The sequence below is a fragment of the Dendrobates tinctorius genome, unplaced genomic scaffold (genome assembly GCF_039654945.1).
Source record: "Dendrobates tinctorius isolate UK_male_01 unplaced genomic scaffold, ASM3965494v1 ptg000084l, whole genome shotgun sequence".
Taxonomy (NCBI): domain Eukaryota; kingdom Metazoa; phylum Chordata; class Amphibia; order Anura; family Dendrobatidae; genus Dendrobates; species Dendrobates tinctorius.
Genome location: NW_027361752.1, coordinates 25,812,695 through 25,830,735, shown reverse-complemented (window position 1 = coordinate 25,830,735; position 18,041 = coordinate 25,812,695). Strand labels below are relative to the sequence as shown.

The following is an 18,041-nucleotide window of genomic DNA, read 5'->3' as shown; positions in this document are numbered from 1 at the left end:
TCACTGGCCACTTTATTAGGTACACCATGCTAGTAAGGGGTTGGACCCCCTTTTGCCTTCAGAACTGCCTCAATTCTTCGTGGCAGAGATTCAACAAGGTGCTGGAAGCATTCCTCAGAGATTTTGGACCATATTGACATGATGGCATCACACAGTTGGCGCAGATTTGTCGGCTGCACATCCCTGATGCGAATCTCCCGTTCCACCACATCCCAAAGATGCTCTATTGGATTGAGATCTGGTGACTGAGGAGGCCATTTGAGTACAGTGAACTCATTGTCATGTTCAAGAAACCAATCTGAGATGATTCGAGCTTTATGACATGGCGCATTATCCTGCTGAAAGTAGCCATCAGATGTTGGGTACATTGTGGTCATAAAGGGATGGACATGGTCAGCAACAATACTCAGGTAGGCTGTGGCGTTGCAACGATGCTCAATTGGTACCAAGGGGCCCAAAGAGTGCCAAGAAAAAATTCCCCACACCATGACACCACCACCACCAGCCTGAACCGTTGATACAAGGCAGGATGGATCCATGCTTTCATGTTGTTTACGCCAAATTCTGACCCTACCATCCGAATGTCGCAGCAGAAATCGAGACTCATCAGACCAGGCAACGTTTTTACAATCTTCTACTGTCCAATTTCGATGAGCTTGTGCAAATTGTAGCCTCAGTTTCCTGTTCTTAGCTGAGAGGAGTGGTACCCGGTGTGGTCTTCTGCTGCTGTAGCCCATCTGCCTCAAAGTTCGACGCACTGTGCGTTCAGAGATGCTCTTCTGCCTACCTTGGTTGTAACGGGTGGCAATTTGAGTCACTGTTGCCTTTCTATCAGCTCGAACCAGTATGCCCATTCTCCTCTGACCTCTGGCATCAACAAGGCATTTCCGGCCACAGAACTGCCGCTCACTGGATTTTTTTTCTTTTTCGGACCATTCTCTGTAAACCCTAGAGATGGTTGTGCGTGAAAATCCCAGTAGATCAGCAGTTTCTGAAATACTCAGACCAGCCCTTCTGGCACCAACAATCATGCCACGTTCAAAGGCACTCAAATCACCTTTCTTCCCCATACTGATGCTCGGTTTGAACTGCAGGAGATTGTCTTGACCATGTCTACATGCCTAAATGCACTGAGTTGCCGCCATGTGATTGGCTGATTAGAAATTAAGTCTTAACACACAGTTGGACAGGTGTACCTAATAAAGTGGCCAGTGAGTGTATGTAGTATGCAGTATGTTGTATGAATGTAGTATATATGTAGCATGTATGTATGTTGTATGAATGTAGCATATATGTAGTATGTATGTATGTTGTATGAATGTAGTATATATGTAGCATGTATGTATGTTGTATGAATGTAGCATATATGTAGTATGTATGTTGTATGAATGTAGTATATAGGTAGTATGTATGTATGTATGTTGCATGAATGTAGCACATATGTAGTATGTATGTTTGTTGTATGAATGTAGTATATATTAGTATGTATGTAGTATGCATGTATGTTGTATGAATGTAGTATGTATGTATGTTGTATGAATGTAGCATATATGTATTATGTACGTAGTATGTATGTTGTATGGATGTAGTATATATGTATGTTGTATGATTGTAGTATACATGTAGTATGTATGTAGTATGTATGTATGTTGTATGAATGTAGTATATATGTAGCATGTATGTACCATGTATGTATGTTGTATGAATGTAGTATACATGTAGTATGTATGTAGTATGTATGTATGTTGTATGAATGTAGTATATATGTAGCATGTATGTTGTATGTAGTATATATGTATGTTGTATGAATGTAGTATATACTGTATGTAGTATGTATGTAGTATGGTTTTTTTTTTTTACATTCAACACATTAGCCGGATGATGGGACTACTACTGTCCCATCATTGGCAAATGTGTCAATCACTGTCAGTGTAGCAGGCATCGCCCGATGGGACTTGTAGTCCGATCGGATGATGCCTGCACACACACAAGACCCCTGGCAGGCCCGCACAGACCACTGGCAGCCGGCACAGGCCCCCAGCAGCCGGCACAGACCACCGAGAGGCCCGTACAGACCACCGGCAGCCGGCACAGGCCCCCAGCATCCGGCACAGACCACCGACAGCCGACACAGGCCCCCGAGAGGCCTGTACAGACCCCCGAGAGGCCCGTACAGAACACCGGCAGCAGGCACAGGCCCCCGAGAGGCCCGTACAGACCACCGGCAGCCGGCACAGGCCCCCAGCATCCGGCACAGACCACCGACAGCCAACACAGGCCCCCGAGAGGCCCGTATAGACCACCGGAAGCCGGCACAGGCCCCCGACAGGCCTGTACAGACCCCCGAGAGGCCCGTACAGAACACCGGCAGCAGGCACAGGCCCCCGAGAGGCCCGTACAGACCACCGGCAGCCGGCACAGGCCCCCGACAGGCCTGTACAGACCCCCGAGAGGCCCGTACAGACCCCCGACAGTCGGCACAGAACCTCCGCAGTCAGCACAGACAGGGAATATCGGCCAATACTCGATATTTGCAGTATCGGAATGCTCAACACTAGTATTCACATAAATTAATACGCCTTCTCATATGGTTATTAGTAGGGGGTTGGGCACGGCCAAACCTATAATTCTCTCTCTTCCATTTACTCCTTTTCCATTGGATTGCTGTCTATAAAGCTGTCTAGCAACTGTAAATATCACTTGTAGTGTTAATTTTCCACTAGCAGATGTCAGTTTTACATACAGATGAGCTGGAAGGGGTGAGGGCAGTCTTAAAGGGAATAACCTATTTAAAATAAATCTAGTTTTTGTGTTACATGTACAGTGGGGGAAATAAGTATTTGATCCCTTGCTGATTTTGTACATTTGCCCACTAACAAAGACATAAACAGTCTATAATTTTAAGGGTAGGTTAATTTTAACATTGAGAGATAGAACATCAAAAATAAAATCCAGAAAATCACATTGTATAAATTATCTAAATTTATTTGCATTTTGCAGTGAGAAATAAGTATTTGATCCCCTACCAACCATTAAGAGTTCTGGCTCCTACAGACCAGTTAGACCAGGGGTCTCAAACTCGGCAGAGTAAATGGGCCGCACATAAAAAAAAAATTTGAGCTGGGGGGGCCGCATTCCTTTCAAGCTTAACACACCTCGCACACGTGGCTCCTCTCCATACACCTCGTACACACACGGCTCAACTTCAAACACCTCGTACACACACGGCTCCGCTTCATACACCTCGTGCACACACGGCTCCGCTTCGTACACCTCGTACACACACGGCTCCGCTCCGTACACCTCGTACGCACACGGCTCCGCTCCGTTCACCTCGTACACACACGGCTCCACTCTGTACACCTCGTACACACACGGGTCCTCTCCATACACCTCTTACACACATGGCTCCTCTCCGTACACCTTGTACACACACAGCTCTGTGCCATACACTTCATACACACATGGCTCCGCTCTGCACACCTCGTACACACACACAGCTGCGCTCCATACACTTTGTACACATATGGCTCCACTCCGTACACACATGGCTCTGCTACATCCACCCTGTAAACCCCTCCTGACCCCACACAAACTTACCTTCATCCAGCACCATGACAACCACCACAGACAGCAGCGTCCTGCATACACTGAGGCCCCTGATCATGTGACCCCTGACTCCTCCCCCTGCTGTGACCTCATCCCAGGTCCTGTGCAGTGTGTGCACACAGAACAGCCATCACGCGCTCCTAAATGCGCACCTTCCCCCTGCCTCAGGGAGTGAGACATGTGGTCCACCATGGGCCATAGATGCCTGCCTCAGGGGCTGCATGCGGCCCACGGGCCTCGTGTTTGAGACCTTGGAGTTAGATGCTCCTAATCAACTCGATACCAGCATTAAAGACAGCTGTCTTACATAGTCACCATTATAAAAGACTCCTGTCCACAGAATCAATTAATTAGTCAGACTCAAACCTCTGCAACATGGGCAAGACCAAAGAGCTTTATAAAGATGTCAGGGACAAGATCATAGACCTGCACAAAGCTGGAATGGGCTACAAAACTATAAGTAAGACGCTGGGTGAGAAGGAGAGAGCTGTTGGTGCAATAGTAAGAAAATGGAAGAAATACAAAATGACTGTCAATGGACATCGATCTGGGGCACCATGCACATCTCATCTTGCGGAGTATCCTTGACCATGAGGAAGGTGAGAGATCAGCCTAAAACTACACGGGGGAACTTGTTAATGATCTCAAGGCAGCTGGGACAACAGTCGCCAAGAAAACCATTGGCAACACATTACGCCATTAAGGTTTAAAATCCTGCAGTGCCAGCAAGATCCCCCTGCTCAAGAAGCCACATGTGCATGCCCGACTGAAGTTTGCCAATGAACATCTGGATAATTTTGTGATTGATTGGGAGAAGGTGCTGTGGTCAGGTGAGACAATAATTGAGGTCTTTGGCATTAACTCAACTTGCCGTGTTTGGAGGAAGAGAAATTTTGCCTATGACCCAAAGAACACTGACCCCACTGTCAAGCATGGAGGTGTAAACATTATGTATTGGGGGTGTTGCTCTGATAAGGGCACAGGACTACTTCACCACATCAATGAGAGAATGGATGAAGCCATGTACCGTAAAATCCTGAGTAACAACCTTCTTCCCTCCGTCAAGACATTAAAAAAGGGTCGTGGCTGGGTCTTCGCAAGACAATGACCTAAAACACACAGCCAAAGCAACAAAGGAGTGACTCAAAAAGAAGCACATTAAGGTCATGGAGTGGCCTAGCCAGTCTCCAGACCTTAATCCCATAGAAAACTTATGTAGGGAGATGAAGCTCCAAGTTGCCAAGTGACAGCCTCAAAATCTTAATGATTTAGAGATGATCTGCAAAGAGGAGTGCGCCAAAATTTCTCCTGACATGTGCGCAACCCTGTGCTTGCCAACAAGGGTTTTGCCACCAAGTATTAAATCTTGTCTGCCAGTGGATCAAATACTTATTTCTCACTGCAAAATGCAAATAAATTTATATAATTTATACAATGTGATTTTCTGGATTTTATTTTTGATATTATATCCCTCAATGTTAAAATTAACCTACCCTTAAAATTATAGTCTGTTCTTGTCTTTGCCAGTGGGCAAACTTACAAAATCAGCAAGGGATCAAATACGTATTCCCCCCACTGTATATTTTTAAAAAATGTTTTCAATTTGTTTTTATATCACAATTAGTAAAAAAAAAAAAATTAGTAGTCTCACAATTTTTACACTGGCAACTGGGGCTAGATTCATACTTCCTGTCATTTTAGAGTTTTCTGCAGTCTCCTTATCATCAGAGGTAGGATTATTATGACAGATGACACCTATAGAGGATGTCACAGATTCCCCTCCTACCAACCTGTACAATGAACTTTTGATATGCTCATTAGATACTTCAGAATAAAAGACAGGATCTGAGTCAATCTATTGCTGCTAATGTGTTATTTCATGAAACAACCGGAAGTTAGATCTTAAAAATAACAAAGCAGTGTGCAAGTTGCAAGATTTCTCATTTTTATTTTCAATAAAGATTGTGATATGAAAAAAAAAAAAAACATTTAACATAAAAATCTGGTCTAAACAATAGGTCAATTTCTGATGACACATTACTTTTAAGCCTTTAACCCTTTAATAAAACTGCAACATGTATAAAATGGGAAAATAATAGCCCTGTGTATAATAAAAAATAATAATTTTAGTAACCCATGAAATTAAAAAAAAAAACAATTTTGCATAAAGAGGGAATTAATGGGTGTAAGTGCCAAATCCTCTTGTTGCTAAGAGGTTAAATTACTCCTGGAAATGTAAGAATAAATGGAGTATTGGAGTTCATCATTTTTCCTCCATTGTGAACTCAACTTGTAGCAGATTCCAAGAAATACTTTGGTTTTCACCCCTATACAGGGATCTTGACTTTGTTGTCAAAGATCAAGAATTATTTCCACAGAATAGCTGCTGGCTAGTGAAACGAGTTGGCAGAAAGATTTTGATATTTCCAGGTCAGGCCAACAAAATCAGAAGGCAGGATGAAGGATAAGAGAAAAACAAAGGATAAGCAAGTAGGTTAGAGAATCAATAGGCAAGGTCATATCCAAGGTAAAGCCCAGAAGTCCATTAATGCAATGGTCAAGCAAAAGGGAAGTGACTAAAAAGCCAGGTTGAAAGTTAGGATACACAAGGTGAAGTATAATGCATCAGGAGCTGTAATAAATGCTTATAATTGGCAGAGACAATGTGTGCACCAATAGGATACATAATTTGCTAAGCAGCTTCATTCATAAATAACAAATCTTAGTTTGGATCGAGGCAGTGATTACTTTGCCCAGTAGGAGGGTAAGGAACTAAGGGCTGACCGAGGGCCATTACACTGCCCTACCACATACAGTGTAGTGATGGCAATGATGGGCTGGGCAGACAATGCACAAACGAGCCGTGACATCAACACCATACCCTCTACAGTCTGGACCTCGTGCCAAGGCAGTGCACTGGTGGCCGAGATTAGAGACAGATGGCGCAAGAATATAGAAAGGTACATAACCCCTTGACAATAGGGTGTGTCCTTCACACTGTGACACTGTCAACATCCCGTCGACAAAGAAAAATAATGATGCCCATTTGTTGATTTTTATACATTTCTAAGAGAAATTAAAGAGAAAAGGAAATTAAGAATAAATGTTCCAGAACTGTTATGCCATGGTAAATGCAAGTATTTATTAAACCAGACGTCAGTTATGTGCAAAATAATAGAAGTGTGTTTAAAGCAACTGAGGAAAAGCTTAATACTCAGAATAGTGTTTAGACTGTCAGATGTGACATTCCCTACTTTAGATCCTGAACAACGGGCCCTTATGGACGCTGAATTTACTGCGGAGGAGATAGAAAATGCCATAACAGACATGGCCTCCGGGAAGGCACCAAGGCCGGATGGATTCCCTATTGAATTGTACAGGAAATATAGGGATATATTAACACCACTTTTGGTTAAAATATTTTGGGGAATTTGGAAAGGGAAATCTATGCCTGAATCCTTTTACGAAGCTAATATCATAGTGCTTAAGAAGAAGGGGAAGGACCCATTGGAATGTGGATCCTACCGCCCTATCTCGTTAGTAAATGTGGACTATAAAATATTTACTAAGATTCTAGCTACCAGACTGAATTAGATTATATTGAGCCTTATACATTCTGATGAAACAGGTTTTATGCCTGGTAAGAGCACTTCCATTAACATCAGACGGGTCCAGTCAATAGCCCAATATAGCTCTCTAATGCCAGACAAGTGGGCACTGGCATCGCTAGATGCTGCCAAAGCTTTTGACTCTCTTGAGTGGCCTTTCCTCTCCGCGTGCTTACAAAGATATGGCTTTGGGCATAAATTTATAAAATGGATCAAAATACTATATATGAAACCCAAAGCCCGTATTATAGTGAACAACTCTGTGTCTGAGTCTTTTCCATTGCATAGGGGGACTCGTCAATGGTGCCCCCTCTCCCCGGCCCTATTTGCTCTTGCGATTGAGGCATTGGCAATACGTATTAGATCTTCCCCTGGTATTAAAGGTATAAATATAGCGGGTCTGGTAGACACCATTGGTCTATATGCTGACGATATGGTGATATTCATGGATGAAGCGGAGGAGACTCTACCACAAGTAATTGCCATTATAGATAGATTCAGTAAATACTCTGGTCTATATATAATTTGAGAGAAGTCCACTCTGCTACCCCTTTCTCACGCCCCAATGCCCCAAACTAGAAGCTCTCTCCTCGCTGCCTATTGTATCTAGTTTTAAATATTTGGGTATATATATATATATATATATATATATATATATCTCCAAATAGTACGCTTGACTCACAACTCACTCAATATTCACCCACTGCTGGAACTAGTTAAAATGAAATTCACAACTTGGAGCATTGGCCGGACGTATAAACCTAATTAAAATGATATTACTCCCCAAGCTTAGCTACTCCCTTCGGCATAGTGCTGTAATAGTACCCAAATCCTTCTTTGTAAATCTCATTTCCCAGATCACATCTTTCATCTAGGGGAAAACTAGGCCCAAACTTAAATTGACCACCCTGCAGAGACCAAAAAAGGGAGGTGGGGCGGCGTTACCAGATTTTTTCTTATACTATTTGGCTGGGCAAGCTAAAGCTTTAAATAAATGGATGCTGGGTAGTTGCCTCCCCAATTCGGAAAGCCACCTACTCCATGCTGCGCGAACTGACTGCCCACTAGGTTTCCTTGAGTTGGAGAGGACTACTGTCCCTCGTCTACTACCCTTGCTCTGACTGGCGCGATTAGTATGGAGACAGATTAAGAAAGCGATTGGGTTTAAAGATTTTATAGCTGAAATGCCCCTATGGAATAATGACTATTTCCCAGAACTACTGAACCATCCATCCACTGTTTTGTGGATGCAACATAATGTTTCCTCAATGGGAGACTTGTATGACAGGGGGACCTTGGTGTCTTTTGAGCAATTACAGGTTGCACATGATATTCCGAGATCCCACTTTTTCCGCTATTTACAGCTGAGGTCGGCTCTTCAATCACACATGAGATGTGGGGGTGGGGACAGTACTATTTCATCTCTGCCTCTGATAGGAATCCTTAATTCACAGGGTCCCCAGGGTCTTATCTCCTCTTTATACACGTACATGCGGGAACGGAATCTGCTATAAGCTCTATTAAAAGTAAATGGGACAGACTCATCCCTGATGCTCAGGGAGAGGAGTGGGAGGAGATCCTGGAGTCTCCAATTGGAGTATCACCATCTATTAATAATAGAATGATACAGCTGTATATAATTAATCAATCATACCTAACTCCGACATGACTTTTCAGGATGGGTCGTCTTCAATCATCAGAATGTCTGCGATGTCATTCACCAGATGCGGATTTTGTTCATATGATCTGGCAATGTCCCATTATTTTGCAGTACTGGAAAGAGGTGACCCTGATTTTGTCACCCTTGATGCGGGCCCCAGTTCCTCTTGTACCATGGGTCTGCTTGTTTGGGGTATGGGATGAGGAGAATTGGGGTCATTATGATGGGATTTTTCTGCGTGAAACACTATTTATGGCACGGAAGGTGTTGGCACTACGGTGGATGGGGGGTTCATGTCCCTCCCTTAGAATGTGGATTGACCTGGTGAACTCGATTGTTCCATACGAACGTACACTTTATCAAAATAGGGGCTGCCCGGGCAAGTTTGAGAAGATCTGGGAGAGGTGGAATTCCTCTCACCTTACTTTGCAAAACTGAGACATCATATGTGAGATAACATGATATACGATATTAGGCTGCGCAGTAGCAGGCACCAGTTGATATAGTTGTAGTTTAGGAATGTTCTTTATTATATGAATGAATAATATGATAACAGCTGGTGAAAGTCAATGGATATACATGCTTCACAATGTATAACCGGCTGTTTTCTGTATATTTGTAAGGGCTATGCGTGTATTTTATTATCATAAGCCAATATGTATGTTATTCTCCTTTTTGTTCAATAAACAAATTTAAAAAAAAAAAAAAAAGAATAATAGGCTGTTAAAAAAATAGTGTCTGCATTTTCATTTACAGACTCGAATATTTACAGTGTAGTATAGACAGACTCCCCCCCCCCAAGGAAGCCCAAGCGAAACGCGCATTGGGGCTGCTAGTCTGGTGTCGCACAGGGGAAAACATGGGTAAGAATGGCTATCTGGGTGTTTACTTAATTGATTAGATAGTTATCTGGATTAAGTGTTCACAATGTTACTCTGCTGTAGTCATAAATTTATTATGACTATGGCTATGCTGATTATTATTGTTTTTTTCATCTGTTCCTCTATTTATGAGACATCTCTAGATATATATTTTATGCCATCAATTATTTGGTTACTGATACTCCCGTGAGACTCACTCTCCCTACTCTGTCCTTATATGTATGTCCCCCAATAATCTTCACGATTTCTCCCAAGCATTTCCCATCCTCTAAAATTAATTGCTGCAACACATCAGGTTGTCTTCCTTTATTGAAATCTTAGAAACACTATAGGAGACAAAAAGCACCAATAGGGCCTTATCTGGTGGTAAATTTGGAAAAAACACTTGGTTTGTACTCAGATATTATTCTATACTATTAGAGCGTATAAGACTCATCAGAGTTGACAGCAGCCGCAGATCCACCAGTCATTTCACTGACCGATTTGAAGTGTCAAATTGGAAGAAAACGAGAATATTCCCCACGCTGCTGTAGCAATGACGATCCAGACATATAGATGATCTAGATGAGGAAGTCGTACTGACTTCGATACGCCTTGAGAATAGAGAATAAAATACCATCCTTTATCATCTATATGTCTGGATCGTCATTGCTACAGCAGCGCGGGGAATATCCACGTTTTCTTCCAATTTGACACTTTATTGAAATCTTGAGATACAACCATAAAACTCATCACGTCAGTAAAGCCTGCAGCCTCCAAAAACCACGGTGCCACCTCACTACCACCGGAGCAGTTCCATTCCGTTAACCCACTGTCTCCTTCCCAAAAACCATGAGGGCAGGGCCCTCTCCCCTCGGTATGAGTCTGCCTTAGTTTTGACAGTGCGGCGGCCTCCGCCAAACGCAGCATGTTGCATTTTGGTGCGCTTGTCAAAAAGACGCATGCAGAAGCATCTGCATTAATCGGCACAGCCTGCATACCTAATGCTAAAGATAGGGTACGCATGCCGACAGAGGCGAGGCAGAACGGAGGAGGTGCGGATGGGGGCGGGGCTTCACGGAGGAAGCCCGCAGCCCTCCGCACCTCGGCTATACGCTAGTATGAAACTAGCCTTAGTTTTTTCAACTTGTATCATTTTTAAATTATATGAATCTGACTCCACTTTCCAATTATAGAGCCTGAAATGAATAGTGTTTAAAATAAATAAAATAATAATAATAATAATAATAATAAAAACTTAAGTGAAAAAAATAACACCAAAACACAAATTAATTTTATCATATGAATTTATAAAATTATATAGTTTTGTGAGATTAGAAATACATTGCTACTCTCTTTATGACAGCACCACCTTGTCCATGGGCACTGGTTGGTAATACAGTAAGACTCCATTAAAATGAATGAACATAAGCTTCTACACTGAGTGCAAGAGCAATGTCACTAATTCTATAAGAGAGCAAGTATGCTTTTATAATTTCATAGAATTCATTTAGCATCATCTTTAGTTGACATACAATGTGATTTACAGGAAATTCTGTAGATTATAGCTGTAACATGTCACTGTAGGAAAATGCATGAAAACATCCTATGAAATAATCTCCGGGTCCCGTTCATTTCTCCTTTACTGCTTGTTTCCAAATTTTAAAATTAAAAACATATATTTGTTAAATTGTTCTAAAAATAAATGTTTAGTGGATAATCGCTGAATGAGGCAACAGGAATCTGCCTTCCATCTGCAAGTTGTAAGAATTTCTTAATAACATGTTATAATAAACTCAATTAACTTGTTTTGCTACAATGAATGCACTAATTGACCTAGTAAAAGCAGATCTGTCAGCTTATGTGCTGGAGAGCAGCAGATTCAGGTCTGTATTCTTAGAAGACAAAACATGTTGTGAGGTTCAAGCTAAAGTTGTGAGAGATTGCAACAGTACAGTGGACTTATACTTATAAGTCCCGTATATTTATAAGGAGAGCACCTCCGCCTCCTCCCTCCCCTCTTTATAGTGACTGACATGCCTGTGTACACAACAGAAATTCTAAGGCCTAATAGGTGGGGGCTCAACCCCCATTGGAGAAATTAGTCCACTGAATTTTGTCACTGCTCATTTTTGCTAAGTGGCACAACAATTTTTGTACTATTGTGACTACAAATAGGGAAGAATAAAGATAAGCAAATCAACATTGTTATGAATCAGTTTTGTTACAAATTTCTCCAAAATTTTGGATTACGGTGAATCCAAAATTTTCAGAATTTGACTTGACTTTGCTGGATTTTTGTGAGTCTTGGAAGGATCAAATAAAAAAATACTCACCTGCTCTAGGTCCTCCCTTGACTCTTTACAACATCTGTCTCATCTCCTGGTCCTTCACAAGAATCAGTCCTCAATTCTTTAATTGCTGAGACCCACACAGTCACATAGGAGGCATTTACATCAATTAATCTGTTGGCCTATGTGCTGAAGGGACTAAACACCATTGCAGAGAACTGGGAGTTGCAAAGTGCCAGGAGATGGCGTAAAGAACCAGGTAAGGATCTAGGACCGGTAGGTAAATGTTTTTGAACTCTTCTTTCTGCTTATTATGGTTTGCAGTTTGGAGAGTCCTCGGAGCATTTTAATGGCATGTAAGCCATAGTCACTTGAGATTGACAGGAAATCTGTCAGCAGAAACAACTATCCTAAGCCATCTATATGGGCATGTAAGTCATAGGAAGCTGAATAAAATCATACCTTGATATCAGATATCTTATTCCAGAGAAATCCACATTTTTGTTAATATGTAAATGAGCTGTTAAAATCTCTAGGCCGGACCTAGGTCTCCCTGAGAATCTCCCTCCAGAGCTTATTTAAAATTAAAAGGGCAATATCAGTGTGAAATTTTCATAACTGACAGTCTATGCCTCCTGCTCTCACTGCGGAGCTGTTTGTGATTATAACTAACACAGTACAGAGGAGCTGAACCTTGTGTCTTTACAGAACACATTTGTTGTTGTCTTCTTAAAGTTCTGTCCGCTCTACCTTAGTGTGTGTTCTGTCTTTGACATCTGACTCAAAATCCTAATTATCTGCTTGTTAATATTTACAGTGTTTTCTGGCTCCATCTAGTGACCAGTGTCATAACCGCAGTGTTATTATGTGTTTACTTTCACTTTGCTATTTCCCTCCATTTGCAGTGCATTCTGGTAAGGTTGCAATGCATCCTGGTAGCCTTTTGCAAGTTAGTTCAGCCCCCATTTTCCCTCCAGTCCACCATTTTCCTTCTGCCTGCATTCAGGAAGCATCTCAATTTTCTTCTCCCCTTGTGACAGGATCGCTGGTATGTACTTATGTTTCCTATATCCAATTCCTGCCTCATACTACCCTGCTTAGTTAGTTCTACCTTGGTTAGCTATTAGTGCAGATGATGTATTATGTATATATGAATCCTGGATGAACCCAGTATTGATTGTATGCATATATGTTTTTGTTTGTAGTGTCACCGCGTCAATATACCATCACATTCAATAGAGCACAGATTCAATCTGCAGTCTCCTTATTGGACCCCCAGTATAGCCGTTTAACTGCCTGTATAGCTACATGAATTATGCTTCATTTAGTGAGGACAGAACAGTGTGATTACAACGAACACATTTTTATTGGACCAAATTGAATATGCCAGGTGACTTCAGGGAATCTGCCTGGAAAAAAAAATTTGGGAAATTCTCTCACCTCCAATAAAGACCTATAGTTTTTTTTATGATGCACGGCCCTTTGACAGTTTAGTATATGAGGCACATTGATAATTACCTGAACCGGGAAGTGCTTCCATCATCCCACCTATAGAGGTCTGGACAAGCACTAGATGAAGCCATGGATTCTCGGTTCCTTGAGAGTCCGATCCAGAAATCCCCATCAGATTTTCCAGAACCTGAATTTGTGAGATTTTGAAGCATTCTTTCGATGAGTTTTTGCTCTGCTTCACTTTCAATGCTCAGAAGATGGCCTCCTTCCCCTTCACAAACCTCACGTGCCTGATGGTAGCCAACCCGTGCTGTCAAGTCTTGAAAATAAGCAATTTTGTAACATGGATGTTTATAATCTGCATAGCAAACCTTCCGACCTGTAATGAAAATAACCAATTTAGAATAATTGTAGGTCACATTTAACATGTATTTCACTATGGTTAAACTAAGTTTTGTAATTTTTTCTTCACTTTTCCTTGCCAACATTTCACAATTATTTTACATTGATTCTGTAGTTTATCTAGGAGCCATTTTAAAAGGCAAAACATTAGCATATCACTTATTTCCTTCTTTTGTTTGAGAGCAATGTAAAAAAGTACAGTAAAATAAAAATTTCATCATGCAAAAAATGAAATTTCCCTATTAGACGTTGCGAGAATCATTAAGAAGAATTTCAACAAACTTTATTTGTCACCAAACCCGAACAGTAAACCAGACATCGTGTAAAAAGTCAGTGTTCGGGGTTCAGTAATGGACACTAGGTGTCTGGTATGAACCCCGAACTTTGCAATTTGGGTTTGCTCAATGTATAACTTTTTTCCTTTTTTTTAATTTATGTAATACTAACACTAGTAATGGACAAAAAAATTACTGAAAATAATAACATTTATTATAATTTAACACTTTTTTTCACAAGGGACACTTTTCAGCTTTGACATTTCTCTTAGTTGATGTCTGTCTAGTGTTACAAAATCACAAATGATGTAGAACAGGCCCCTTTAATATCGGTTGTATCAGGGTTAAATTGATCTCTTAGACCTGATGAGGTTGGAACCAAAAATTTAAACTCTTTCTAAGCTCCTCAGTGTCCCTCCTGAGATCTCACACTGCTCAGTACAAGCTGCAGCTGTCAATAATGTTAGGTGGACAGAAGATGAATACACTTGGACTCATGAGCTATTTAATTCTATAACTGGACTCATAAAATGTGAATCTTCATATCAGGATTTTACAGCTATTGTGACTTTACTATTCAAAGTATTTTCTGAGATATTTAGGGTATAATGTGTGTAGTTTGTATTGTAAAATCTGATTTGACAGATCCACTTCAACTACTCCAAGTTAGAATACTTTTGAAAAAAAAAAACTCTAAATACTTGCAAGATATGAAAAGTAAGCTGAGAAAGGTGAGAGACCCTCTTTATATACCTCTATATTATACTGTGATATTTCCCCATATTAACTATTACTCTTCTATGAACAAAGGGGGAAGAGTCATTCTCTTCAGACCCTTTGACAGAATATTAACATGAATTATCCTTCCCCCATCATAATTATTAACATGTGTGCCATAAAAATCCAACAGTGATGAATGGTAATTATGATCATTGGTAAAATGCCAGACTAATGGCTGAGACAGAATGCTTTATATCACCATTAGCTTTCATTCAGGGCTGTATTTCTGGCTCTTACTATTTCACTAAACAGATCACTAATCACCACAGACAAATGACTTCTGTGTATGGATCATTTTTATTATATCAAAAATAGCGAATTTGGTGTAACTTGAACCAAAGTAAGCCAACTAATACATAGTGTAAGGTTAGGAGGTAAGTATTCTTATATTTTCTTGTGTGTTTTGCAACATTTGGAAAGCTTATTTTTTTCTTTGCTCTTCATCACATTTTTCATGTTTTTTGCACCTGTTTTTTTTTTTTGTTCTGTGCTGTTTCTGTTAGTTTTGATTTCAGTCTAGAGAGAGGAGTGTAGGTTAATTGGAATCACTGGTTTTGTTTTATTTGCTAATAGAATGGAAGCACAGCTGGAGTGTGTGATGATGCATTGTTTCAGCTATAAGATTCCTATATCTACCAACACCTGGGCCGGACTGGCCATCTGGCAATTCTGGCAAATGCCAGAAGGGACTGTCTTGTTGTGGGCTGCCTTGTCTGCTACGTTGTTAACAGAATCGGTGTTCTCAAGACACCCATGCTGTTAAGAGTTATGATGGAACACAAGGTTGCTGACTCAGTCACTTGCTTTCCTCCATCCAGGGTAATATTAGTATAGTAGTAATATATCCCATCTGGTGCTTAGGGACGGGGACACCATGGGCCTGTGTGATTTCAAATGCCAGGGCTGAATTTCAGCCCCAGTCCGTACCTGACCACCACTCTGTTCAACATATGTGTCTTCTTGTGCAAAACCTGTAGAAAAGAGTGGGCTTGTTACCATCAAATACCAAAAAACTTAATTCTGCTCATCCCAGTCAAATATATCCAGAACCTGTCCCAAGTCTCATGCTCTACAATGTAGTCAACTATTTTTTAAGCTTCTTTTCATCAGCATTTCTCCAGTCCTATTGGTGCGGGACTTTTATTTCATCACTTCCTAGTCAACATTGTTCCTGACATTTTCTTACAGCTTTATTGCTTGCCTACCCCAAAATGAAAGGCTGTTTTTTTATTATGCCTACTGTGATAGCACTACTCACTTGTCGGCTACTTTCAGTAGACACAGGAATAATTGGGATTAAAGTCTGGGGCTGGTTTATCACTATATAAACAAGCAAAACAAAAATAGCAATGCAAAACAGTCATTTCTGCCATAACTGAAAAATAAACAGCACTTAAGAAGTAATTTCCAGAGCGATTCCAGCCTTGTGAAAACTACAAATGTAAGATCACACTTGAGCTCCAGACTAGAAACGTCCTCGCTTCCACACACACAGTCTATTTTCTATGAAGTCTGTGGCCAGACATTTAACCTACTGAACCACACCCTCGGGGAGGAGATATAGAGAGTAGCTGTCCTGCCCATCTCTTATAGCTACTCAGAAATAATCCAACCCTATCATGGCCGATTAACCCTCAGCACATATATGTTGGAGAGAAACTTCTTGGCTTCACATCATAGGGTATAGCAACTTTCACGACATATATCTCCCCTCAAATACATTGCCAGTGACCCTGTAACACTATATATAAAGTTTGATAGACAAGTAGAAGCAAAGTTACAAAGACTAGTCATGCTTCCTCTAATCTATCACAGTGTCTCAGCAGCTACAAATGGATTATGCTTGAAAGCAGGGGCAGAGACACATCCTCTCTTTCTGTAGTATGTCTCGGTATCTCTGCAAGTAGAGACAGATTACATGTGATAACAGTGGGCAGAAAGTTAGGGTATATGCATGCATTAAAGGGATTTCACAATTTACAATTGTAACAGTTCTCCTTCGAATTAGATTCTCAGATTCTGCTACTATGCTATATGCACAGTGACAGTGCGCTCCCCTTGCCGACCCTGATCAGATGTAGTGAACTGGCACGAGAGCACACTGTCAGTGAGCGTTGTTATTGTACTCAGTACAGACAAAGATTCTCAGATTCTGCTACTATGCAATATGCACAGTGACAGTGCGCTCCCCTTGCCGACCCTGATAGGATGTAGTGAACTGGCACGAGAGCACACTGTCAGTGAGCGTTGTTATTGTACTCAGTACAGACAAAGATTCTCAGATTCTGCTACTATGCAATATGCACAGTGACAGTGCGCTCCCCTTGCCGACCCTGATCAGATGTAGTGAACTGGCACGAGAGCACACTGTCAGTGAGCGTTGTTATTGTACTCAGTACAGACAAAGCAGAGACCAGCGTCGCCACCACAAACGAGAATTTAAATTGAAGGAAAACTTTTACAATTGCAAATTGATTGGAGACAGCTGGGCTGAAAATACTGGAGAACTAATAACAGAATCTACTGACAGAACCTACTGAGCATACATCAATTGACAACCGACGCATTCTCAGTAGAGTAGGAAGTAGCTCAGTCAATAATGACCCTTCGATTCATGGAGGAGGCAGAGGATGCGGTAGTGACTGCAGCCTCTGCCCCTGATGACTCTGTTTGGCTATCCCAGCATGCACTGGGATAGCGTAATCAAAGGAAGTAGTAAAAAATAAATAAATAAAACGAGCAGGATTGGGACTTTTTATTAATGTGTTTTACAAACAATCATTAGAGTGATACATTAAATAGATAGGCATTTAGGGTTATTATAATAGATTTTACTTTCGGACCCCTCCTTTAACACCTTCATACCACGGCCAATTTCCATTTTTGCATTTTTGTTTTTTCCTCTCCTTCTTACCAGAGCCATAACTCTTCAAATTTCTGTCCACGTAGACATATAAGGGCTTGCTTTTAGTGGGACAAGTTGTACTTTTGAATGACACCGTTCATTTTATCACACAGTGTACTGGAAAATGGGGAAAAAAATCCAAGTGCAGTGAAATTGTGAAATTTTGTGATTGTTAGCGGCTGTTGGTGGCTATAATACA

The 18,041-nt window shown here is 41.1% G+C and overlaps 1 protein-coding gene across 5 annotated transcripts in view; it reads right to left on the bottom strand.

Annotated features, from left to right (window-relative positions):
* The window catches only part of CHODL (chondrolectin), a 124,724-nt gene that overhangs the window by 48,379 nt on the left and 58,304 nt on the right, over positions 1-18,041 (bottom strand). For all 5 annotated transcript variants that reach the window (XM_073584496.1, XM_073584495.1, XM_073584492.1 and 2 more), the window contains exon 2: positions 13,547-13,859. In XM_073584496.1, coding sequence (XP_073440597.1) covers positions 13,547-13,859 — 313 coding nt within the window. The remainder of the gene's footprint in view (positions 1-13,546; positions 13,860-18,041) is intronic.